At 39.2% G+C, this 25,410-nt stretch overlaps 1 protein-coding gene across 1 annotated transcript; it reads left to right on the plus strand.

Annotated features, from left to right (window-relative positions):
- The first annotated feature begins 605 nt into the window (after window positions 1-605).
- On the plus strand, window positions 606-24,764 carry LOC127948412 (deoxynucleoside triphosphate triphosphohydrolase SAMHD1-like). The gene is made up of 15 exons (XM_052544846.1): window positions 606-693; window positions 1,353-1,447; window positions 5,677-5,837; window positions 6,078-6,193; window positions 6,664-6,735; window positions 6,933-6,964; window positions 7,057-7,200; window positions 7,281-7,381; window positions 7,715-7,823; window positions 17,045-17,136; window positions 17,298-17,410; window positions 17,626-17,762; window positions 17,847-17,939; window positions 18,015-18,119; window positions 24,478-24,764. Exons 1-15 carry the CDS (start codon window positions 606-608, stop codon window positions 24,640-24,642), a joined length of 1,623 nt encoding a protein of 540 aa, XP_052400806.1. The 3' UTR covers window positions 24,643-24,764.
- Window positions 24,765-25,410: the final 646 nt, after the last annotated feature.

The raw sequence follows: 25,410 nt of genomic DNA on the forward strand, positions 1-25,410 counted from the left end.
GGCATTGAACAAACTGAACATTTGTCAGACACACCTTCATAATGAACATGTATGTCATGTATTAGTACAAAACATTACCTTGTGAGAAGTCCATTATTAAATTGCTTAGCATTTTTGTAGCCTATGATAGGCTTAATTTTGTTTGTTTTTTATTATTTTCATTATTTGTTGAGCACCCAATGTCCAGCATTGTGTGGCTGATGTGCAGTTTTGTTTAGTATACATCTCTGTGCAATCACAATATACGCCTCCACACACGTGCTGTTTACATTTATGCATTTAGCAGACACTTAAGTGACTTGCAGTGGTTCCAAGCTAACACTATTTTTACCTAACATGTGTTCCCTGGGAATTGAACCCACAGCCGTTTGCACTGAGATCACAATGCTCTACCACTGAGCCACAGGAACACACTAACACCATCATCTAAACAATGAAACCAGGCTGGTCTGAGACACACCCTCATAATGACAAGACTTTCCTGAACGTGTATTCCTGCGAGTAAGTTGAGCTGCTGGAGCTGTGAAATCTCTAAGCAGATAGACAGACCTTTATTGCTTCCCCAGAGTTTTCTTAAAACCCACAATTATAAAATAAAAGAGAAGATGCCTCGAGCTGAACCAACCAGAAAAACTCTCTCCGATTACAGGAAATGTCTCCAGGATCTAAAAAAGTCCTATGAAGCAAGTGAAGGTAAGGGAAGACAGATGTGTTGTGTGTGGATGTAAACGTAAGGTTCATTTGCGCAGAGAGTAATTTTCTGTTTTCAAAATAGGCTTCAAGGAATTAGATTACTGAAAAATGAAGCAACACATTACATCCAGTCTTTCAACTCCTGTCATCACATAACCTGTTCTGTAAAGACAGTAAACCCGATAGATTTATCAAGGTAGAAAGACAGCCTACTGTTTTGCAAAAGGAAAATCCACCCACAGGAACTACGTCAGAGAGACATAAACATAACATCATCTACTCGAATCCCTAAAACTAGTCACACTACTTGAATATCAATTCAGCATAAATTTTGTATGGGACAATTTTATATATGTGTTATATTATATTAGTGAATGTTAGTGGTATTATTAATGTATTATTCTGTACATATATATATATATATATATATATATATATATATATATATATATATATATATATATATATATATATATATATACTTTGCTACGTGTACTGTGTAAGGGTAGCCGATATTTGCCATAGCAATTATATACAGCATATATATATATATATATATATATATATATATATATATATATATATATATATATATATATATATATATATATATATATATATATATTATACTGAGGATTTAAAGTGTAATTCCTTTCCAGAGCCTGAGAAACAACAGTTATGGGAGATTATCAAGGATGAATTGCAGGACATCCTGAAGAAATACTCTTTAAACTTCTCAAAAGAACAAATGAAGGTAAAATATATATATATATATATATATATATATATATATATATATATATATATATATATATATATATATTATGATGATGGTATCATTTTATTCTCACTTCCATGCAGAAACATAACAGTCTATAGTCTATATTGTCAACAGTATTCATTTAGTAGATAATTATTTGTTATCTTTAAACTGAAATGCCTAGTCATCACATTATGTCAGTGTGAGGGGCATATTTAGTGATTTGGGGGCACCAGGCAAAATCTACACTGTAAAACCTCACCTCACAAAAGTTCACTTAACTCAAAAAAATAGTTGAAAATTTTAAGTCAAATTAACTTAAACATTTTTAGTTCAATAAAATATATATTTTCAAGTGTCTGTTACCATACACTGTAAACCCTAATAAGTTCACAGAACTCTTAAGTTTACATTAAATTAGAAATTTCATTTGCAGTTGCCTTAATTTAGCTTAGTCATCTTATAAATATTGATATTTCTCAACTTATAATTAGAGAGTACTTCACTTAAAATGTTCTCTTTTTTCAACTCATATAATGTGGGAAATACACTCAAACTTAGTCTATTGTTGTCCATTCTCAACCTAACCACAGGCTCTACTCTTCCCCACAACGGTAACACTACAAAAACAACATAATAGTAACCTTTGTAAGTTCTGACATAACACAACATTTAAGTACTAACTTAAGTCCCTCTATGTTAATCTTGTAAAAAACACACAAAATAACGCTCAATTTCTACATTTATTTGTTTCCCTTGTTTTCTGATGCAAAGCATGCTGGGAACTTGAAAACGCAATCATTTTAAGTTCACCTTACTACAGCAAAATTTTGAGTTTACAGAACTTATTTAAAGTCCAATGAACTTTCATTATTATTTGAGTGCAATTAACTAATTTCATTTGATTAATTTCACTGTTTGGTTTTACAGTGATGGGCCCAATACATTTGCACACATTTATCTAGATCCACCTTGAGGTGTTTTGTGTGATGCTTGGTGCTGCACAATGGTGCCCAATAGTTGTGTCCAATGTTTCTACATTTTTATGTATGTGTTATAATGGATTACTTTCATGTTGTAGACCAAAAAAATCATTTGATTTGCAGTTGAGATATGGGTTTTCACAGAAGCTACATAAATCCTTAAATGATAAACTTCACAATCGAGCCTTTAAAACAATTTTTAAGAAAGGGATGAGTCAGAAGTAAAAATTATTATATAAATTATAAAAGGGGGTTGTGGGTGGATTCTAGCATTATTCTGAACAAAAACTGCAGATGGGATTAATGAAAATGCCCATTCCTCTGCCAGCAGAAGCACTTTTGGAACGTCACAACTATAGTGGTTTTCCCGGTGATAGCTATAAACAAAGCAGTGCTCATAAACACTACTCATCAGACAAAATGAAAATGCCATTCAAACTTTTCTGGAGACAGTCAATTCCATTCAGAAACTCATTCATATACACACACACATATATATATATATATATATATATATATATATATATATATATATATATATATATATATATATATATATATATATATATATATAAATAATACCCCACAGATCATTTATCATTTCAAAAATGCCTATTTTGAGTGAAAGCAGAAACATAACTTTTTTTCGTGCCTGTCTCTTTAAATTAAAATGAGCTGCTGCTCCCTGTCCTCTTTTCCAGAATAGAACAAAGGTTCCTCGCTGCAGCCTCTCATGATGACATTAGCTGGATCAGATCCTATATGTATTGGATGTTTGATGCATCTGTGCAGTATTGGACTTATCATGCATGCGCAAACTGGGACTGTCAGTGAAGCTAGTATTTAATGTAAATAGAGTGGGAGATATATGGCATCACCCTGGAGGTGGATCGGCTGTTACCTCGACAAAAACCCTATGGGATTCGCAAAAAATAAGCTCTGTGTTCAACCATAGTTCATGAAACTTACACGTTTTGTCTATCAAGGTAATCTTCACAAAGTAATATAACTAAATATAACTATAGCTAAACTCAGGCTACAATTGATCTACAGCACCACGGGCGCTCGACTTCAGCGTCACCACCTCCACGCTTCGCACAACGTTTTCTAACTTATTTTTAATGTGTTCACTGAAAAGGATTCACTCTGTATATGAATTTTAATTCACACTACATGAACCTTTTCATATAAATTGGAATAAATGCAAAACTAGATCCAAACTAAAACTGAAATGAGACATTAATAATAAACAGTATAGTGAATAAATAAAATTATAAGAACTAGAGTGAGCGAGTTTTTGGATATGGTCAGATTAAACTTATTTTAGTGAATAAAGTACCACATTTCATCTTTGTTAGGCTAGGTAAGTTACACAAAATATAATTTTATCCTTGCTTTTACACAGCAAAAAAATCTGAGAGAAATTAACTCTGATGGGAGTACATGTGAGACCACACTCAAATTAAAATCTGACTTTAAAATTTAGGGGTCAAGAGCCCAACTATAGCAAACACTGACCACTATAATGGTGACACCATTAAAATAGTGATTTTCATCTTTGTTGATTCTGCATGTTAACATCAGGTCTCATCAATAATGGTCAATCATCACTCAATTAATCACTTAATTATCTAGTTAACTTTAACTCAGCTTCAGTGTTAATTTAACACTCCTATTTTAACTCTTTCACACTCTTGAGTGTGGTCTCACATGAACTCCCAGCAGAGTTAATTTCACTCTGGATTTTTTGCTGTGTAGGAAATCATCAATCTATGCTTTCTAACAGCTTCATGTGGCCGTAAACATTTAAATTCAATGTGGCTTTAAGTGTTATACATAGTTAAGGTTACTTTCACCATGACTAAGCCATTAAATGTGGTGTTTACATGGAAAATTCATGGTATGAGTTTAACTTACAAAGCCAGAGTCTCCGCATCAGTAGGAAAGTGATAAAACAAGCATCTTCTATCTGAAGACTTGTTGTGTTCCATTACAGAAAAAAACATTGTCGACCAACAATATAAAATACTGGAAACCATAAATTAGTTATACTACAATTAATTGTATGACAAATTATACTACTACTGGAAAACACTGCAAATTAACTGTTTGGCGTGATGACATTAATGCCTCTGACAGTGCCCACAGTCCCATTTAGCAACTTGCTAGCAACCATCTTTTAAAGAAACACAACAATTAAAAAAAGTCACTAGTGGGGTGTAAGCAGTCTGTTTTATGTCGTAGACTAAAATGTGAAAGTATCTTATTTTAGGAATTTAACCAAAAAAAAAAAACAATTTTTAAAAGGTCTATTTCAACTAAATATAAATTGGTTATGTAAATACTTAATTTAGTAAAGGAAATTATACATTAGGCCCTTGGCTTTTTTGGGCCCAAGGGGGTCACCTGTTTTTGCCTAATGGGTAAGTCCACCTTTGGTCAGCGTGTTAAAAGTTTCATCAATTCGTGTACATAAAGAGGAATCATTTCAATGGGAGGAACTATTTGTGAAGAAAGTTTTGCTCCAACAACAAAACAAACACTTATAAATGAACTCAGAGCAGAGCTGGGGGCTGCACCGGGATTGGGATCCTGGATTAAAATCTTGTGGCAGTGGGCAGTTTTACTGTATATAGTGCAGGATCGTGCCTTCAGAGATTTTGCGTATTACAAGAATAATGGAGTTACACAAGTTACAGTTTTCTACAGTAGTGGGTGTATGTGTTTGGTCATATGCTTTTTATAGAAATAAAAATAATTGAGTTAAATTTGGAAACGTTCACTACAGTTATAAACTGAAAGCCTCCGCTCTGCTCCATACAGGAGTTGACTGACAAAACCATGCTGAAGGATTTGCTGCTCAACAGATCCTGAGCTCATTGACAAACTCATTGACAAATATCTGATTTTGTAAGATGTGCTCCCTTTACGCAGAGTGAGCATGATTACAAAATTGAAAGTGAAAATTGAACAGCAAGCTCTCATTCAAAAGCAATTTCAAAAGCGGAATACACGTGTTGTAGAAGCAGGATTAAAAAAACTGACTAGAGCAGATTTCTGTTTCTGAATGAACCAGGTCAGCCAATGAATCATTGGAAATCAGTTGAGCGAATGATTCAATGACTTACTCATAAACCCAGCTAACAGGGAATATCCTCAGAACTTCGTACATTGAGTCACAAATTCATTTTAGTGAGATAAACCAGGGATTTATTTTTCTTTTCTTTTTTTACCCTGTAGATCTTCAATGACCCCATTCATGGACACATGGAGCTGCACCCCCTGCTGGTGAAGATCATTGACACTCCTCAGTTTCAGAGACTCAGACACATCAAACAGCTGGGAGGAACATATCTGGTGTATCCGGGTGCTTCTCACAATCGCTTTGAACACTCGCTTGGGTGAGACTGAATTAATAATTAAATAATCAAAATAAACAATTAAATAATATAAAAAAGGTAAGGCATGCTCTTCCATGTTATGAATAACAGTCACATGACGTGCAAGCAAAAAAAAAAAAAAAGAACATTATTAATCTTTTTGTAAGATTCAGTGCTTTCGATTTTGTTAAGGTAAAGTCACGCGTGTGTGTGTGTGTGTGTGTGTGTGTGTGTGTGTGTGTGTGTGTGTTTGTGTTTTAGTGTGGCACATTTAGCAGGACGTCTGGTAAAAGTTCTTCACAACAATCAGCCAGAGCTCAAAATTACCAAACAGGATTTCCTGTGTGTTCAGATCGCTGGTCTGTGTCACGACTTGGGTGAGTAGTGCTAATACTTATTTATGAACTATTTATACTGGAATCTTCATCTCTTGTTATTTTTAACATTTTGTTATTTTCTCCAAAATTGTTCCAAAGTTAATAAATACTAAGAATATATTTAATTTAATACTATTTTTGTATTTGTAATGGTGTCCATTTCACCCAAACCTTCGTAAACTTCAGCAGAGATTTATGTTGACCTTAGCTACACAGTACAGTAATAAGTACAGTAGTAGTTATTACTGATAGTTTTGTGATATTTGAAACAAAAGGGACACAAGTTTAGTGGCCCAAAACTAGAATCCCGTTTAGTGTATAAATTAGAAAAACAAGAAGATACTGCAAGTTTCAAACGGTGATTATCACTTTTAGAGATCATGTGCAAAATGGACATAAAGACACATAAGACAGAAAAAGAGACATAAGACTGCAAAACATGCATTTTCTTTTCTTTTTCTTTTTTTTAGGTCATGGTCCGTTTTCTCATGTATTTGACGTTCTGGTTATTCCAGGAGCCAAAAAAATGAAAAAATTAAGAGGTAAGTGGCAGTGTGACATGAAATCTAATCAGAAGAATCTGTGGACAAGTTTCCTCTCAAATCATTGTTACATTTTGACATGTAGAACTACTGTAAATGTATGTCTTGTAAATATTACTGGAAAAGTTTGTAATAAACTTAAATCACATATAATGTAAAATTTGACATTCAACCTGAGAGCTGCTTCTTTTTCTTAGGGCTGCATGATGACATCCCTGAAAACTGGAAGGTAAGCGCAAACACACTGCTCATGCAGCCAAAGCAACTGGTTGTGTATTACATGTATTCATGATGCCATCTATGTTTCTGTGTTTACTGCAGCATGAGCAGATGTCAGTCCAGATGTTCGATGACATTGTGAGGAGTCTGAAGGCTGAGAATGAAGATGTGATGAAAGAACATGGACTGGATGATAGAGACATCACCTTCATTAAAGAGTTAATCGAAGGGGCAAAAACCTCAGAGGTACAGACTGATACTCTTTATGGTGTGTTAATAAAATCGACAGTTCAGTAGAATGAAGTCTGAACCGCTCTTCTGTTCAGTGGAGATACGAGGGCAGAGATGAAGACAAATCCTTCCTGTATGAGATTGTAGCAAATAAACAGAATGGCATCGATGTGGACAAATGGGACTATTTTGCACGGTAAATATTAGAAATTTTGCACAGATGCAAGGGCTGTTGATGTCATGTGACTAATGTCTCTGGATCTCTAGGTAAATGGCAATACTGATTGGCTGAATCACTAATGATTATTCTGAGATGTGACGTCACAAATGCCAGCCAAATATAAAACCATTACTAACTTTAAGAGCCTAAAAAAAACTGAGAAAATATCTACTATGGTGTAATCATTTTAGTAATGTACATATTCACAGCTGTACTTTAACCATGTCTTATCTTATTACAAGCTGTGATAAAGATGATCCTATTATTTATGCATCCACTGTGTTTTCATATTGAATACTTATTTGACAGAGACTGTCATCACCTGGGCATTCGAAACAGTTTTGACCATCAACGTCTGCTGAAGTTTGCTCGAGTCTGTGAAGTGAACGAAAGAAATCACATCTGCTTCAGAGACAAGGTGCCTCATAGAATCATCACACATTATTTCAAACCAAACACACCCACTCTGTGTATGGCATATAACGGTAGGGCTGCACGATTATGACAAAAATCATGTTTGTTGATAATTCCCTTGAAATAGTAATTGTGATTATCGATTACAATTATCACAATTTACATTGAATGATGCAACTGCATGACATAATTTTACATGAAAATAAACAATATGAAAACACTCTAACTGAAAAACTTGTAGTGCTATAGTATTAAGCCTAAAATGTCAACTATACATCTGATTTGTTTCTTCTTAAAATTATAAAAAATACTGTAATATTATAGTGGTATTCTAATGTTACACTAAAACTAAATTGTAAATAATGGGAAAAAAAACCCTTAAGATAACATGTAGAAAGAAAAAAATGCATCTTAAGCAGAAAAACATAAGTCTACTTTGAAATATTAATTGCCGCTTTGACCGATTAATTGCCGATTAAAGGGGGGGGGGGGGGTGAAATGCTATTTCATGCATACTGAGTTTTTTACACTGTTAAAGAGTTGGATTCCCATGCTAAACATGGAAAAAGTTTCAAAAATTAAGTTGTATGATTGAAGGTGTATTTCTGTTCCAAAAATACTACTTCCGGTTTGTCACAAGTTTCGGAAAGTTTTTTTTCGAGTATGGCTCTGTGTGACGTTAGATGGAGCGGAATTTCCTTATATGGGTCCTGAGGGCGCGTCTGCCGGAAGAGCGCGCGCTCCCGTATAGCAGAACACTGAGAGCACAACAGACTTCACTGATCAAAGCAAGAGCGTCGCGAAATGTCACAAAAGGAGTGTGTTTTTGGTTGCCAGGGCAAGACAACCCTGCACAGATTACCTAAAGAGAAACAGCAGTTGGATGGAGTTTGGATGGAGTTTATTTTTACAGAGCATCAACGGAGTTGTGTAAGTGTTTGTGTTTGTTCCCTTGCATTTTGAAGATGCTTGTTTTACAAACAAGGCCCAGGTTGACGCCGGATTTGCACATCGTTTATGTCCCAACGAAAAAGGGTCACAATCGTGTGTTGGAACCGCATGCGGTGAGTGAAACGGCTTCAAATATCTCTGTGTTGTTAACTTAGCTGTCGGCGTGTAAGCACATCAAGTAAACAACATGTGATGTTGTCATCAAACTGCATGAGTAAAACTGCTTCAAAGATCTCTTTGTTGTTAACTTAGCTATCGGCGCGTAAGCACATCAAGTAAACAACATGCGATGTTGTCATCAAACTGCACTTTCCACATGTACAGCTACGACAAAGTGCAACTTAATCATTTTCCAAAACCGCTGAGCAAATATATATACAGTTTCAGTACATACCACATAGAGCCGCTGTTGTTGCTGCTGCTCTTGTTAAATTTCAGCCTCTGGATCATAAATATACGCTGAATCTGACTGTTAGCAATGGTTTGTTTTGGTTGGTTTTGTCCTCAGGTAATGTCACAGCTTCCAAACGCTATCAGCGCAAAAGCCTACTGGCTCTCGTGATTCTTTAGCTCTGCCCACACGTCACGCCTACAGACGCTCGTGTTTTTCCGGAAAAAAAACGGTACAGACTATCTTTCTCTTATGAATATAATAAAACTAAAGACTTTTTGGAGTTATGAAGGATGCAGTACTACTCTATAGGTACTCAAGATTAACAGGATATTGAGTGAAAATGAGCATTTCACCCCCCCTTTAAGTACTAACCTGATTCCAAAAAAGTTGGGACACTGTAGAATTTGTGAGTAAAAACGGAATGGAATAATTTACAAATCTCATAAATTTTTATTTTATTCACAATAGAATATAGATAACATATCAAATGTTGAAAGTGAGACATTTTGAAATGTCATGCCATATATTGGCTCATTTTGGTTTACATGAGAGCTACACATTCCAAAAAAGTTGGGACAAGGCCATGTTTACCACTGTGTGGCATCCCCTCTTCTTTTTATAACAGTCTGCAAACGTCTGTGGACCGAGAAGACAAGTTGCTCCAGTTTAGGAATAGGAATGTTGTCCCATTCTGGTCTAATAGAGGCTTCTAGTTGCTCATCTGCCTTAGGTCTTCTTTGTCGCATCTTCCTCTTCATGATGTGCTATTTTTTTTTCTATGGGTGAAAGATCTGGACTACAGGCTGGTCATTTCAGTTCCCGGATCCTTCTTCTACGCAGCCATCATGTTGTAATTGATGCAGTATGTAGTCTGGCATTGTCATGTTGGAAAATGTAAGGTCTTCCCTTAGAGGGACGATGTCTGTATGGGAGCATATGTGGATCTAGAACTTGGATATACCTTTCAGCATTGATGGTGCCTTTCCAGATGTGTAAGCTGCCCATGCTACACGCACTCATGCAACCCCATACCATCAGAGATGCAGGCTTCTGAACTGAGCGCTGATAACAACTTGGGTTGTCCTTGTCCTCTTTAGTCCGGATTACATGGTGTCCCAGTATTCCAAAAATAACTTCAAATTTTGATTCGTCTGACTGCAGAACAGTTTTACACTTTGCCACAGTCCATTTTAAATATGTTACGTGAATGATAATCAGATGAAAGTTGACAGTACCCTCCCCCATAGGAACGCCTACTGGCGTTCACAGACTATCCTACCTGACGATTGTAATCATTGATAAGGGAGTGATCCAGGATGTCCCTAGCAGGTACCCAACTTCTCTCCTCCGGAACGTAACCTTCTCAGTCCACCAAGTACTTGAATCCACGTCCCCTCCATCTTGAGTACGGTTCACCGAATATGTCGGTTCCTCGTGTGAATGAAACACGGGTTTAATCTTTGACACATGGAAGGCGAGATGAATCTTCCTGTACGTTGGAAGAAGTTTGAGTTGGACAGAAAAAAGGCCAATAGATTTTGGAGCTAACTTGTTAGATATGGAGCAGAACCGAATGGTTTTGGTAGAAAGCCACACTTTTTGACCCACAACTTATATGGGAGGCTTCGACCGGTGGCGATCGGTCTGGGCCTTGGTGTGCTCCCCCACCCAAAGAAGAGTATCACAGGCCCTACTCCAAGTTTGGCGGCACCTCTGGATGAAGGCATGGGCAGAGAGGACCCCGACATCGGATTTCAGACTGGAAAAAATAGGTGGCTGGTAACTTAAGCTACATTCAAACGAAGAAAGGCCCGTGGATGACACTGGTAACGAGTTATGAGCATACTCAACCATAGAGAGTTGCTGACTCCAGGAGGGAGGATTCTTGGATATCAAACATTGCAACACTCTCTCCAAATCTTGGTTGGCTCTCTCGGTTTGGCCATTGCTTTGGGGATGGAACCCCGAAGATAGACTGACAGTCACACCCAGTAACTTCTAAACTCCTGCCAAAATTTGGACACAAATTGGGGTCCTCTGTCGGAAATCATGTCCATCGGGAGGGCATATAGCTGAAAGACGTGATGTACGACAGTTACCGTTGTCACTTTGGCAGATGGTAATTTGGGAAAGGGAATAAAATGAGCCGCCTTCGAGCACCGGTCCACTGCGGTCAAAACTACCATTTTCCCCTGTGAGGGTGGGAGGGTGGTAATGAAATCTAGAGCATTGTGGGACCAAGGTCTCAAAGGGACTGACAGCGGTTGGAGTTGCCTATCTGGGGTGTCGATTGGAAGTCTTACCAGTGGCACAAACCGAACAAGCCAAAACAAAATTATGAATGTCGTGAGCCATCAACAGCCACCAGAATCATTGCTTGACAAAAAAACTGGTGTCATTAACTCCTGGATGACACACAATGTTGGAACAATGCCCACACTGAATGACGTTGGACCTTAACCCCTCCAGCACAAATTTTCTATTCGGTGGGCAATAGGGCGGAGGCGTTACCACTTCTGCCGTTCTGACCCTCGATTCAACCACCCATGTCAGAGTGGAGACCCCTAATATCTCTGGTAAAATACACTCGGGAGTAGACGGGCATTCAGAAGGATCAAAAATATGTGACAAAGAATCGGTTTGACATTTTTGGAATCCGGGGTGTATGAAAGAGAAAAATCTAATCGTCCAAAAAAAAGTGCCCACTGAGCCTGCCAGTTAAGTCTTTTAGCAGACCTGATATATTCCAGGTTCTTATGGTCAGTCCAACTGATAAAAGGTACCCCCGACCCTTCTAACCAATGATAGCATTCTTCCAACACTAATTTGACTGCCAACTACTCTTTGTTCCCAATATCAAAATTACGTTTGGCAGGTGATAAACAATGGGGAAAAAATGCACAGGGATGCATCTTGTCGTCTGTGGAAGGACGTTGAGATAGAACTGCACCTACCCCCACCTCTGACGCATCGACCTCCACCATTAAGTGACGTGAAGGATCAGGGGCTATGAGAATAGCGAATACAGCCTCAGCTGTATCAGACAACCTGAATGTCATTCTGGGGGAGGTCAAGGCTAGTTGGATGAAATTGTGCATGAAACTCTGATAAAAATTGGCAAACCCCAGAAACCTCTGTAGGGCCTTATGGGAATCTGGACTTGGCCAAGCTACCACAGCCTTAACCATGTCAGGATCCATATGTACTCCCTCAGACGAGATGATGTATCCTATAAAAGAAACAGACTGTGCATGAAAATTGCATTTCTCCGCCTTGACAAAAAAAACAATTCTCTAGCAGCCTCTGAAGCACTCTTCTGACATGCTGAACGTGTTCCCGGAGAGAAGATGAAAATGCCCTCTGGGGGTGTTAAAAGCGGTTTTCCATTCATCCCCCTTTCCAAATGTGAACCAAATGATAAGCGTTACGGAAATCCAATTTTATGAAAACGGATGCTCCCTGCAACCTCTCGAAAGCTGAATACATCAACAGCAAAGGATAAGTATGCTTTAACGTGATGTTGTCCAGTCCTAGTTAATCAATACAAGGTCGCAAGGAACCATCCTTCTTCCCCACAATAAAGAACCCTGCCCCCGCTGGAGAAGAGGAAGGTCGGAAGAACCCCGCTGCCAGAGAACCAGAAATATATTTCTCCATGGCCTCCCTCTCGGGAGCAGAAAGAGAGTAAAGTTTGCCTTTAAGCGGAGACTTACCTGGCAATAAATATATAGCACAGTCATAGGGACAATGCAGAGGGAGAGAAGCAGCACGGGACTTACTGAAGACTTCCCTCAGATCCAGGTACTCTACGGCACGTTTGATATGTCCACTGCCTTCTCCTGAAACACAGAAACAAAAACAGAAGGACAAGCAGACACAAGAGTCTAAGTGAATATTTGAGGCCTGGAGAAGTTGTGTCATGCCCTGATATTTGTGCTTTTTTCAGTTTCTTATAAATATGTAAATGGGTAAAGTCTAATCTCACTGTAATCAACACAAACTGGGCTATAATAATATGTGAAATGCATGCATGTACATGATTGTATTTTTGAGAAACAAAATGTTATGCGTGGTTAGTGAAAAACAAAAAAAATTAAATCACTTGAATAAGGCCATAAAACACATAAAGAACAATGGTTCCCGGGATTTTTGAGAACTGGAGCTTTTAGCCTAGAATTTTTATTTCTAAATTATGTGAAAATCATCTTGTTTAATCATTTACAGAAAACAATATATTGATTTAAATTTTCTAAGACACTTTTTGTTGGTAAAAGTCATATGCGAGTAGGCGTCAACTATCATGAATATCATTGTGATTTACACCTGAGAAGACAAAGCCCTGCATAATGAGCTGTATAATGAGCTGCATAATGAGCCTCTCATTCAGCTTTGACACTGTGAGTGAGGAGTTACAAGAAAGAATGTGAGAATAAAATAAATCTAAAAAATTTTATGTTTGTAGTTTATTAAGAATATATTTAATTATCCCACAACATAATTTAATATCCACTTGGGGGAGCAGTTAAACAGTTTATTAGGAACAATCAAAACTGACTTTCAAACTAATTTTTTTGGCATCCTTACTCCAGTCACACAATCCTTCAGAAATCCTTTTAACAATCTTATTTTCTACCAAAAAAAAAAAAAAAAAAAAAAAAAAAAAACATTTATTATGATTATCATAATCATTATTATTATTATTAATGTTGAAAGAGCTGAGAATATTTTTCAGGTTTTTTAAGGGGAATAAATTGAAAGAACTGCATTGTTTTTACATTTGTTACGGTTATCTCTATTTGTTACATTTATATTTTTTACATCAAGCTTGAATGAATTGGTATAGTATTGTATATTGTTATTGAAACTTCATAATGTTTCACTTGATTATACATTTAGTCAGGAATTATAGTTTGGAAAAAAGTATTTGGAAAAAGTCTAACTAGTAAAATGTTTACACGTTATGTGAAAACTAGTACAAGTATATAAATAAATAAAAAGAGACATACATGTTTATGATCTCTGCTGAATAAAGTGCTTCATTCCTTTTTTCTGAGGAAATCCATTTCTCAAATCCTCAACCACATCACATCTTTTTGGGGTGGATTATGTGTTATTCCTCTCATCATGAAGCAAACAGTAAAATAAAAAAACTTGAACAGTCTGGCTGCTTTTTCTTCTGTGTGGGCGTATTCAAGCCGCGCTTCAGTTTGAATCTGAATAGCGCGTTCAGCGTGGGGGCGTGGTCACATTAGATAAGGGAGACATGAAAAACAGACATCGCGTTGTTTTCATATGGATTACTTTATCACAGAATATCTGTTTTCGGCGACACTTGTTTAGTTTAAAAGTAGACATGTCAGGCTTTCTATAGATATATCTCTCATGTCTCTTCGTTGAGTATTCACAGAGTTACAGTTCATTTTAATGACGTGTTTATAAATGAAGATCAGCGCAGACAAAGGCTGCAGACAACACACTTTGTTTGTTATCTTTATTTTATAAGTGCACAAAGTTCTATTGTTATTATGTGTGTATCCAAAACAAAAGTAGACCCTTTACAGATTCGATTGATGTATTGCTCTTATCTGTACGATTAAAACTGAAAGTGTAATTTAAGTTCTTTTCGCGGTTATCAGGAGAAAATTACTCAAAACGTGTATCCGCGTTAATCGTCTTCAAAGGGTTAAGTGCTGGTACCAATCCACCCTGGGGTTGTGTTGAGTAAGCCAGGGGTGACCGAGAACTATGGGTGCCAGAGGGGAGTCCATGAGGAAAACCGTGATGGTCTCAGTGTGGTTGCCTGATGTGGTAAGGGTTATTGGACAGGTAGTAAGGGAGATACTGGGGAGTTTCTGTCTACTAACAGAGACCTGTCTGGTGAGTGGTGTGATGGGGTGGTGGAATTTCTGGGCGAAGTGAGTGTACATGAAATTAACCTTGGCTCTGGAGTCCAGTAAAGCTTGGCAGGTGTGAGTGTGATTGGCCCATCTCAGTCTTACCAGAAGAAGAGTGGATTGTGAGGACTTCTCGGCCCAGATCCCACCCGATAGTAGCCTATTCAATACTATCGGGCCTGCTCTTTTACTGGACACGAATGTAGGAAATGGCCCGTTACTCCACAGTATAGACAAAGTCTTCCGGATCTCCCTACATCCATGTGCTCAGGATCAGCGACGGGGCCGATCGTGTCTCCCTCGCTGGTTGATTGGCCTTCAGCGCCTCCGGATCTGCGGTTAGGATGAGTGCACTGCTCAAGGCGGTTTGGACTAGGATCTACATGCAACACCAGGTTGACAAGTCTGTTGAGACTCTGGGGGAGGTCCAAGATGTATATTTCCCTTTGGATATGGTCAACCAACCCATGCAAGAACATATCCTACTGCACCTCTTCGTTCCATCTGCACTCTGCCGCCAACGTCCTGAACTCGATGGAGTAGTCAGCTACCATATGATCACCTTGTCTTAGATCAGCATCCTTGCCTGTTACCGCACAGTCGAAGACCCTCTTTATCTCGGTGGCGAGTGCCTGGAACAAGATGCAGCTTGGGTCCTTGGTTTCCCACACCGCCGTCCCCCATAGCGCCGCCTGACCAGTGAGAAGAGTGAGTACAAACACCACTTTGGACTCTTCTCTCTCAAAGGTCCTGGGATGTAGGGAAAAGTTCATAGAGCATTGCGTGAGAAAGGCTCTGCAAAAATCGGGCTCACCAGCATAGCTCTGATGAATGGGCAGGCATGGTTCAGGTTGGTTACTCGGATCCAGTGGTGTGGGGGGCGCAGTGGGATTACTCAGGAGTTGGAACTTTTGGGAGAGCTCGGACACCTGCGTCATAAGCGCTTGCACAGCGTGCCCCGTGTTGGAGATACTCTCCTGCTGCTGATCCATACAAGCAATACTGTGGTTGATGAACTCAGTGAAGTGGAACTTGCTGCATCCATAATGATGGTAAGATCGTTCTGTTACGTGAAACATAAGCGGATGAAAGTCGCAAGTAAAATGACTCTTTATTGAGATTACAGCAAAAGTCTTCCTGTTGCAGCCAGCAGGAGAGTGGTGGCACAGGGACTTCAATGGGCAATCCAGTTGAGATGAGTGATGACAGTGAAGAATTCCCCGGAGTGGTGAGTGATGAGTCAGGTGTAGAATCCACAATGAGACTGGAAAAGGTACAGCTTGACACAACAAACTCAATGTAGCCGAAGGAACACACAAGAAGAACTTAAACAGGAAACAAGACGGGGAAACTCCAACGAAGATCTAACATGATACGAAAGACAAGGCATTAAATAGGCTGGGGAAATTACATGCAGCTGCTGCTGATCACTGATCATCAGAGGTAATGCCCACATCAAAAAAAATCAGCGTGACGAGACACCCACACACACACAAACACAAAAGACTAGGATGAGACAGTGCCTACATTGACAAAATGAGCATAGGCCCAGAGAAAACGGCTGCGCTTCTGGATCATGTTTTGATATGGCTTCTTTTTTGACCTATAGAGTTATAGCGGGCAATGGTGAATGGCACGGTGGATTTTTTTCACCGACAATGTTTTCCGGCCTTGACCCTTACGCACAGAGATTGTTCCAAATTCTCTGAATCTTTGGATGATATTATTTACTGTAGATACAGAATATGTTATAGTTATATATCATGTCAGACATACTAATATGACTTTCAAATGAAGACTTTAAATTAAAGTATGTTTAAGTTAATTACATATCCTCCTGCTTTTCTAAACCTGTGATACCATGTTTCTATTGTTTCTTTCCATGCCATGAGTCAGTGAGCTCCAGAATAACCCTTGAGGCCCTTGAGAATTTCTTTGTATAGACAAAAAACATTTCTCACACTATGATGTTTGTGTGTCTAACAGGAGGCTGATAATGTTTATGACATGTTTCGCACTCGATACACTCTCCATCGCCAGGCCTATCAGCACAAAATCTGCAACATCATTGAAGACATGTGAGTTTCTCTGTCTGGACAGTGGTGATATCTGTGCTTCTGATTTAAAAATCTTGCATTTCTAATTTTTTCTTTCCAGGATATTACACAAATTAGGTAACTGACTGCACACCTTATACATGTTTGAAACACTAACTCAGATGTATTTTTTTCTGTGTTAGGTTTGCAGAAGCACTTGTTCAAGCTGATCGTGATCTTCATGAAGGAAAACCTGAAGATATGCTGAAGATTTCTGAAGCCATAAAGACAGCAGAGGATTACAGCAAACTCACAGGTCAGCAAAAACACAAAACACACACATACACACAACTATATATAAATTAAATATATGGGTATAGTATAAATAAATAAAGTAATATGTGCCCTATTATACCAAGATAAACACATTTCCTCTATTAAAGACTTGTGGTAATGTGTCTCAGGACATAACATACAGGAAATAAATTTTTTTTATTGATGATAACAATGACTCTTCTGTTCTTTTGTCAGATGAGATCTTTGAGCAGATATCGTCCTCCACTTCTGATAATCTGAAGAAATCCAGAGACATCTTGAACAAGATCATCAGAAGAAAACTGCCAAAGTTTGTTGGAGAAGCTCGTCTGACTGAGAACAGCATGTCAAAGGTTAGACAGAAGTGAAAAGCACACTGGCTTACACTTTGATTAACCCTGTAGAACTGACAAGTCCTCTCGAATCCGAAATTTCAGGAAGAGCTGATGAAAACATGGAAAACAGCATTAGAGCAGTACAGACCTACAGACCTGACTGTTTCTCTGAACGCTGAAGATTTACCAGTTTATGTAAGTTATGTTTCAAACAATTCACATCTGCCTTCATATCTTCACAAACTAGCTATTTCATCTCTTTTTACTCAGGTGGTTGATCTGGATCATGGAATGAAGGACAAAAACCCCATTGAAAAGGTCTTTTTCTACAGCAAGAGGAAACCCAACGAAGCCTCTCCCATTAAAGTTTATCAGGTACTTGACACTTAACTGTTTTATTTCAGAATATTTAAAGGTGCAGTAGGAGATTTCAGAAAATGCTAACTTTAGCCTGATAGCACTAAAATCCATCATCACACCCTCCCTGCAATCGCTGCCCAAAGCCACGTCCCCTGAGTGCATGAACACACACGTAGACCCGATGACCAGAGAAACATTACAACAATACATCACAGTGTTTCCCATAGACTTGCACTCTATGGGCCCTATTTTAACGATCTGAAACGCAAGTGTCAAAGCGCGAAGCGCAAGTAACTTTGTGGGCGGGTCTCGGCGCTGTTGCTATTTTCCCGGCGGGATAAATGGCTCTTGCGCCCGGCGCAAATCTAAAGTGGGTTGGTCTGAAGTAGCTTCATTATTCATAGGTGTGGTTTGGGCGTAACGTGAAATAAACCAATCAGAGCGTCATCCAACATTCCCTTTAAAAGCAGGTGCGCAAGTTCCATTATGGATTGCTATTATTATGGCGTATTTACCAGGCGCACGCCAGGAGCGGTTCACAGCCGAGGAGACTGATGTTCTTGTAAGAGCAGTGAAAGACAGAGAAGTTGTGTTGTATGGGGATGGGAGAAACCCACCCAAAATACACCACAATGATTTCCGTCATCTCATGTGTTAATATTTTTTTTAGTGTAACAATTTATGATATGCAAAAATAACTGTTGCATCTGTGTAGATTACATGAGCAAAGTGTATGCGCGTTGTGCACGCTATACACTATGGTCAAGCATGCGTCCTTAAAATAGCATAATGAACAACGCGCAACGCGCCACTGACTATAGACTAGGTTTTTTCTGGTCAGTGGCGCAATTGTTTAATGAAACAGCAAAATAGCACCAGGGATTGTTTGCGCCGGAACACGCCTCCTTTTTTGCGCTGAACCGCCCAGGGAGCGCAAGTTCATTCACTAGTTTAGCGACGTGCTTCTGTGGAGGGAAAAGCGCGCTTTGCGCGGGTGCAAAATAGGAATGACACATGCGTCGGTGTACAAAGTCAATTGCGCTGGGTGCAAGATAGGGCCCCTCGTGTTGCGCCACTTTCCCTGGGGGAAATATATATGTGTATATAATGTGGGGCTGCTCGATTATGGCAAAAATCTAAATAACGATTAATTTGGTCAATATTGTAATCACGGTTATTTAACACAGTTATGAGGGGGACATATGAACAAAAATGTATATGAGTGATTTATTCAAAATTATTGAAAATAATTAAACTGTCAGTAATAAAAAAAACAAAGGGCAAATAAAGTAGAATAAATAGATACAAATGAAACAAACTGTGCTTCAATGTTTTTTTATTATTATTTAGTTGTTTTCATGCAAGTTTCAAGCAGTTTACAGCCTAGGCTACTACATAAATTAATAATCAAATGTAAAATAAAACAGCATAGTTTTCACTGTGAGAAATTAACTTTTTTGTTTCTTAAAGCTACAAACACCCTTCACTGAAGAGCAGTGTGTGATTTAGAATTTGTCTTTTGTTGTTTGATTATAAAGCACACTGTCGCAACAGGAAAATAGCCCGCTGTCACATTAAGAGCCGCACAGATCCAGTTTACCATTACACGCATATTTCATTCTATATACTCAACTCTTTATGTTCAGTTATTTCATGACCGACAAAGGTATACCTGAATAATCATGATGCAGCGTTTTAAAAATATTTTTCATGTATTTGACCGTTTAGGCACACACCTTGAGCTAAAAGATGACTTTACATGTCCGTGTCTCTGAGCACATATATCTTCCCGAGGAGCAGAGCAAATTCTTTTTCACACTTCTAAAAACATTAATAAATATACTTAAATAAATCAAGCACGACCCTTCACTGCTGTATCATTGAAAATTTCCGAGTGCCTTTTATTTTTACCCCTACCTGTCTCTTTCTTTGGGCCTGCTTTTGGAAATGGCCTAATGAGTTATGGACTGAACAACTGACCTATGATGGACCCAGAGGTGCTAAGCATCTCATCAGAGTGCAGGTGGACAGCATGAGTGGCTGGAGAGGAGCCGGGTGGCAGGTAAAGAGGAGAGGAGTCAGGCAGCAGGTCAGAGGTCTTCATGGGTTCAAAAATTAATGCCCAAACCCGAAAGAGACCATAATTTGCTACACCGAACCAACCCGGACCCGTCTATTATTTCAAAAGCTGGACCCGGACCCGTGTAGATTTGAGAAATGCCTACCAGGACCCGACCTAGACCCGTCTATTATTTTAAAGCTGTACCCAAACCCGCCGGAAGGACACAGACCCGACTGGACCTGATTGTCACATATTCCATCTTAATTTGCTATTACAAGTCAATAAAACTGTTTACAACTTTTTTCTTACCTAATTTAAGGAGCAGTAGTCTCTCTTCCTTGTACCTGACTGGTTGTGATGAATTACAATCATCTGACAAGAAAGCTATCCATGTTATTCCTCTCGTTATTCCAAGTCCAAGCTTAATCCACTTATTATTTCATCTTCAAAAGTCACTGACACTTGAATGTGTTTACAGTGTGCAATATAACATGTGTTCATGTTTCGCATGGACAGTATTAAATAAAAAAAAACAGTATTTTTCACACAATTCACCTATCTGTATACCGAATGCGATTTGTGCGAATCTGGCATTAAACTGATTGAGATTGAGGAAGCTGTCCTCAGCAAGCTGTCCTCAGCAAAATAGTTTTACACATAGTTTTACATATGGATTATAATTTTCGGAACTGAGTAAAACATAAATTGTAACCATTCTCCAAGTACAGCGTCCCTGGGAAGCCCAAACAAAGATGATTGGACTCCGAGATGAAAATAACAGCGTTTCGACGACATGGCATGGCATGGCAACAAACACAAACGCAACTCTTCCTGTTCTCCATCAGAGCGCAACAAGACCACGCCCCCCTTTTTGTGTATTCATGTGGGCGGAGGTTAGCCAAAAAACTGTTCTAGTGGCGTCATTACTGCAGGAACTAGAGGGATGTAGTCCAGACGGGTCGTTTTTTGTAGGCAAATTCTGTTAAATAAGGTAGGATTAGGGGTTAGCATTTTTTGTTGCATAGTTTAGGAAACACTTTAATGGACACAACCAGTGAAAACTTCAGAATCAGTTGTGGGGTGGAGTTTGCAGTGAAGTGGATTTGGGGAAAAACTGTGCATGCGTGTCATGCGCCTGTCTCTCAATGGGAGGAAGCCACACCCTATTTTGGAGCTCTCATCCCGTTTTGGAGATCCCGCCCCTATTTGGAGATCTCCAGGCTGCAGTTATACTATTCTTGCCATTCTCGCTCTGTCTGCACATCGTATGTGAACGCGCTGATGATGTACCGTGTCTGCGCGTATCGGTGCACAGAGATATGCAAATACATTTGTTGGCAGGCAGGTAGCAAAGCCAATCAAAATTCTCGGACCGAGTGTTGTGACGAGAATTTCATCCAGCATACATACAGTCGCCATCTAGTCATAGTTCGGGCCATGGTCTGGCATGGTGAGGGTGGAGTCGGCGTGGGGGAAAACACAGTGAACATCATGTATTTGAATGAAAAAAAAATTGTATTGCGAGTCTGTAAGGATATGCAAATCTCCATATTCATCGGGAAGAAGGAGGCGGGAACCGGCGCACAATCAAAACTCATTTTAATATTCAAAAGTAAATACAAAACGGCGCACCAGCCCCTCACGGACGACTGGTGCGCATAAATAAAAACCAAAACATAAAGTAATGTCCCAGGCCTGGTCCTCTCTCGTCCTTCACGGTCGTCGCTCCAGTTTTATATCCTTCCATCTCCTACGTGGGACTCGATACTAGCGGTGGGGCTCAGGTGTAGCTCATCTCCAATCACTACACCTGGCCTCACTCCTCGTTCCCACGCCTCTCGGCCCCGCCCCACTCGCCACATACCCCCATCGTCCCTCGCAGGCCGGGGGGTACTCCCGAGACTGCGCTCTACCCCCCCCCCCCCCCCTTCCCTCCGGGGGAGACCGCTCACGGGGACCTGCGGGAACCTGGGGGTAGGACAGACGAGGCGAGAGAAAAGGAGATGGAAGGAGGAGCGACAGGGACGAGAGAGGGGAGAGAGAAAAAAAAAAAAAAATCCGGTTCCCAGACGCACTGCTGCTCGGCCCTCCACCGGCTGGGCGATCTCCTCCGCGGTGCCCGGCGGTGGCACTGGACGGCCCTCGGTGGACGGCACGACACTCCTCCGCCGCCCGGTGGACGGCGACGGCTCCTCCGATTTTGGGCAGCGGCAGGAGTCCCCCGTTCCCTGCCCCTCCGGATTCCGTCACGGAGGCGGCAGGCTCCGGCCCCCTGGCGAACGGCGCCGACTCCTCCGCTCCCTCATGGACGGCAGCCGCCCCTCCTTATCGTGGGCGGTCGGCAGCGAGCTCGCCCGTCCCCGGCAACTCGCTCCAGCCCACCGCCTCGAGCGTCCATGGCGGCACACACCTCGCCAGCTCGAGGGCACCGCGGATTCACCACAGCGGCGAGGGATCTTCAGCAGCGCGTCCCTCCTTCTCCCGGGCTTCGGCACCACTGTAATGATATGCAAATCTCCATATTCATCGGGAAGAAGGAGGCGGGAACCGGCGCACAATCAAAACTCATTTTAATATTCAAAAGTAAATACAAAACGGCGCACCAGCCCCTCACGGACGACTGGTGCGCATAAATAAAAACCAAAACATAAAGTAATGTCCCAGGCCTGGTCCTCTCTCGTCCTTCACGGTCGTCGCTCCAGTTTTATATCCTTCCATCTCCTACGTGGGACTCGATACTAGCGGTGGGGCTCAGGTGTAGCTCATCTCCAATCACTACACCTGGCCTCACTCCTCGTTCCCACGCCTCTCGGCCCCGCCCCACTCGCCACAGAGTCATTGACGCCTACTGACCGGCAATGATACATTGCAAAATGAACTGCAATAGCTTATGATTGCCCTTATTTAATTAAAAACTGGGTCAATGACCCAACCAAATGTCATTTCCAGACATATTTTGTTATCTGGTTGAATCTCCAGGTAAAAATGAATTATATATTTATGCCACTTTCTGAAACAAAAATGAATGTTGAATAAGTGTTTCTTCCCAAGGGTTTCTTCGTTCCCAGACCAACAGTCTGTATGTATAGCAAAAAAAAAAAAAAAAAAAAAAATCTTAAGACAATCACCTATTGCACCTTTATGTATTTTTCCAAATGAGTGTGATCAGCTATGTTTCCATCCACTGGTTTTTATGCACATTTTAAAATATCACATAAAAAAAGAAAAAATAAGGCTGGATGGAAATGGCAATTAAATTCTAAATACAAAACAAACATTAAAAAAAATACATATAAATAAGTACACATACATAAACTATCATGGAAACATATTTACAGAATATGAAATTAAATGTTGTTTTGGTTATTCTGAAATGCCTGAGCCAAAGTATTCGTCAAAGTGACTCACATCCAGCACACATGACGCTACAGAGCACTGAGCACTAGAACGACCAGACACAGGACCAGTTTCTTCCCTCAGGCAATCCATCTTATGAACAGCTGATAATAACGGCGAACACACTACACTTTATATTTATATAGACATACACTTTATTTATCTAACACACATACTTAGTATACACTTAAATTTTGCACATAATACACATGTACATACATAACTGCATTTTGTAATATACCTTCCTACAATTGTCAATTTGTATTGTCATTCACTATCTACTTATTTGTATTTTTTATTCTTTTATTATGTGTTTTATGTTCTGTCGCTGTCATTCTGTTGTACTGTGGAGCTTCTGTCACGAAAACAAATTCCTCATATGTGTAAACATACCTGGCAGTAAAGCTCATTCTGATTCTGATATTCTGATATTCTGATATTCTGATATTCTGATATTCTGATATTTTGATAATCTGATATTCTGATATTCTGATTCTGATTCAGCATAATGGCTTCAAAGAATGACTGCGTTCTCAAACAGCAGTCGTCCACCTCCAAAAAGCATTTTAACATGACACCAGTTATTGCTGTTCTGGGGAGCAAGTAATTTATTTAAATATAATAGATTAAAAAACATTAGCTTCTACTTCTGCAGTGAATTAGTCTTTTATTTGTGGTGTTAGGCACCAGTCTATAAGGAAGTGGCGATTTTGTTTTATGCAATATTAAAATTTTGCCATATTCACAACTTTGGATTGAATCATCCAAATAAATAAGTAAATGAATAAACAAATAAACAATTGAATAATTAATAAACAAACAAGCAAATAAATAATAAATAACTAATTGCACACAGACTTGAACTTTGTATAAAATATTTTTGAAAACTGGTTGTGTTATGTGTCTTATTTTCAGCTCTCCAGTTTCCTGCCAAATAGGTTTAATGAAGAGATGGTCAGAGTTTACTACAAACCATCGGATGATCAGGCAGCTGAAGATAAGAAGGAAGAGAAGAAGAAGGTGGAGGAGGCAGAGAAGTGCTTCCAGATGTGGTGTGGCTCCAATTTTGGAGTCAAATAGGCAGCTGAATAATTGACATATAAATATTTTCTGTGACTGTAACACCAAAATGGTTTACTCCAAGAAATCATCTGCACGTTCAGTTAAAATCAGTTTTAAGGTAATGGTTTATAGTTATTTAATAATGCAAAAATGTAATCAAAATTAAAAAAAATTTTTTTTTGAAATTCTGGTGGCAGAATTTTTTTTTTTTTTTTGTGTGCGTGTGTTAAGTTATGAGTTTTAAGATTGTGTAGGACTGATGAATGTGGAATTAATAAAAAAGGTTTAATTTATCTGTGTTGCATATTTATTTGCAAAAGGGAGCAGCAATAAGTTATTTACATGGAGTGGTTTTCATATTTTAGGGATGTAAATTTATAATTTATATTATAATATATTTTATTATTTTCTTAAAGGGGTCATATGATGCGATTTCAATTGTTCCTTTCTCTTGGGAGTGTTACAAGGACTTGCTCACAGCCTGTATGTTTTGAGCAGTGAAGAGTAGTGCTCGCTGTTTGTCGTTTCTCTGATCACAAATGCAGACATGGTTTTATTTACGCAGCACAATACACAACACAATGCGTAAAAAGAAAGTATAAGTCATTAAAATCAGTAATCATGTCTCCACGTGATGCAGCAAATGCCTTGTTTGTAATAGGTTTTGTTGGTTTTGTCTCATCATGGAGTTCTTGTCAGAACAATGGGACACGGCATCACAGTATGGTAAGGGACGTAACATTTCCGTCACACACTTGAGGAATCAGCCAATTACAACACACTGGA

Source organism: Carassius gibelio, chromosome B1 (assembly GCF_023724105.1).
Source record: "Carassius gibelio isolate Cgi1373 ecotype wild population from Czech Republic chromosome B1, carGib1.2-hapl.c, whole genome shotgun sequence".
NCBI lineage: Eukaryota > Metazoa > Chordata > Actinopteri > Cypriniformes > Cyprinidae > Carassius > Carassius gibelio.

Coding starts and splice junctions, on each gene's coding strand:
- LOC127948412 (XM_052544846.1), top strand. CDS start 606: ATGCCTCGAGCTGAACCAACCAGAAAAACTCTCTCCGATTACAGGAAA. Junction 694..1,352: donor GTCCTATGAAGCAAGTGAAG/GTAAGGGAAGAC, acceptor ATTCCTTTCCAG/AGCCTGAGAAACAACAGTTA. Junction 7,201..7,280: donor AAGGGGCAAAAACCTCAGAG/GTACAGACTGAT, acceptor TCTTCTGTTCAG/TGGAGATACGAGGGCAGAGA.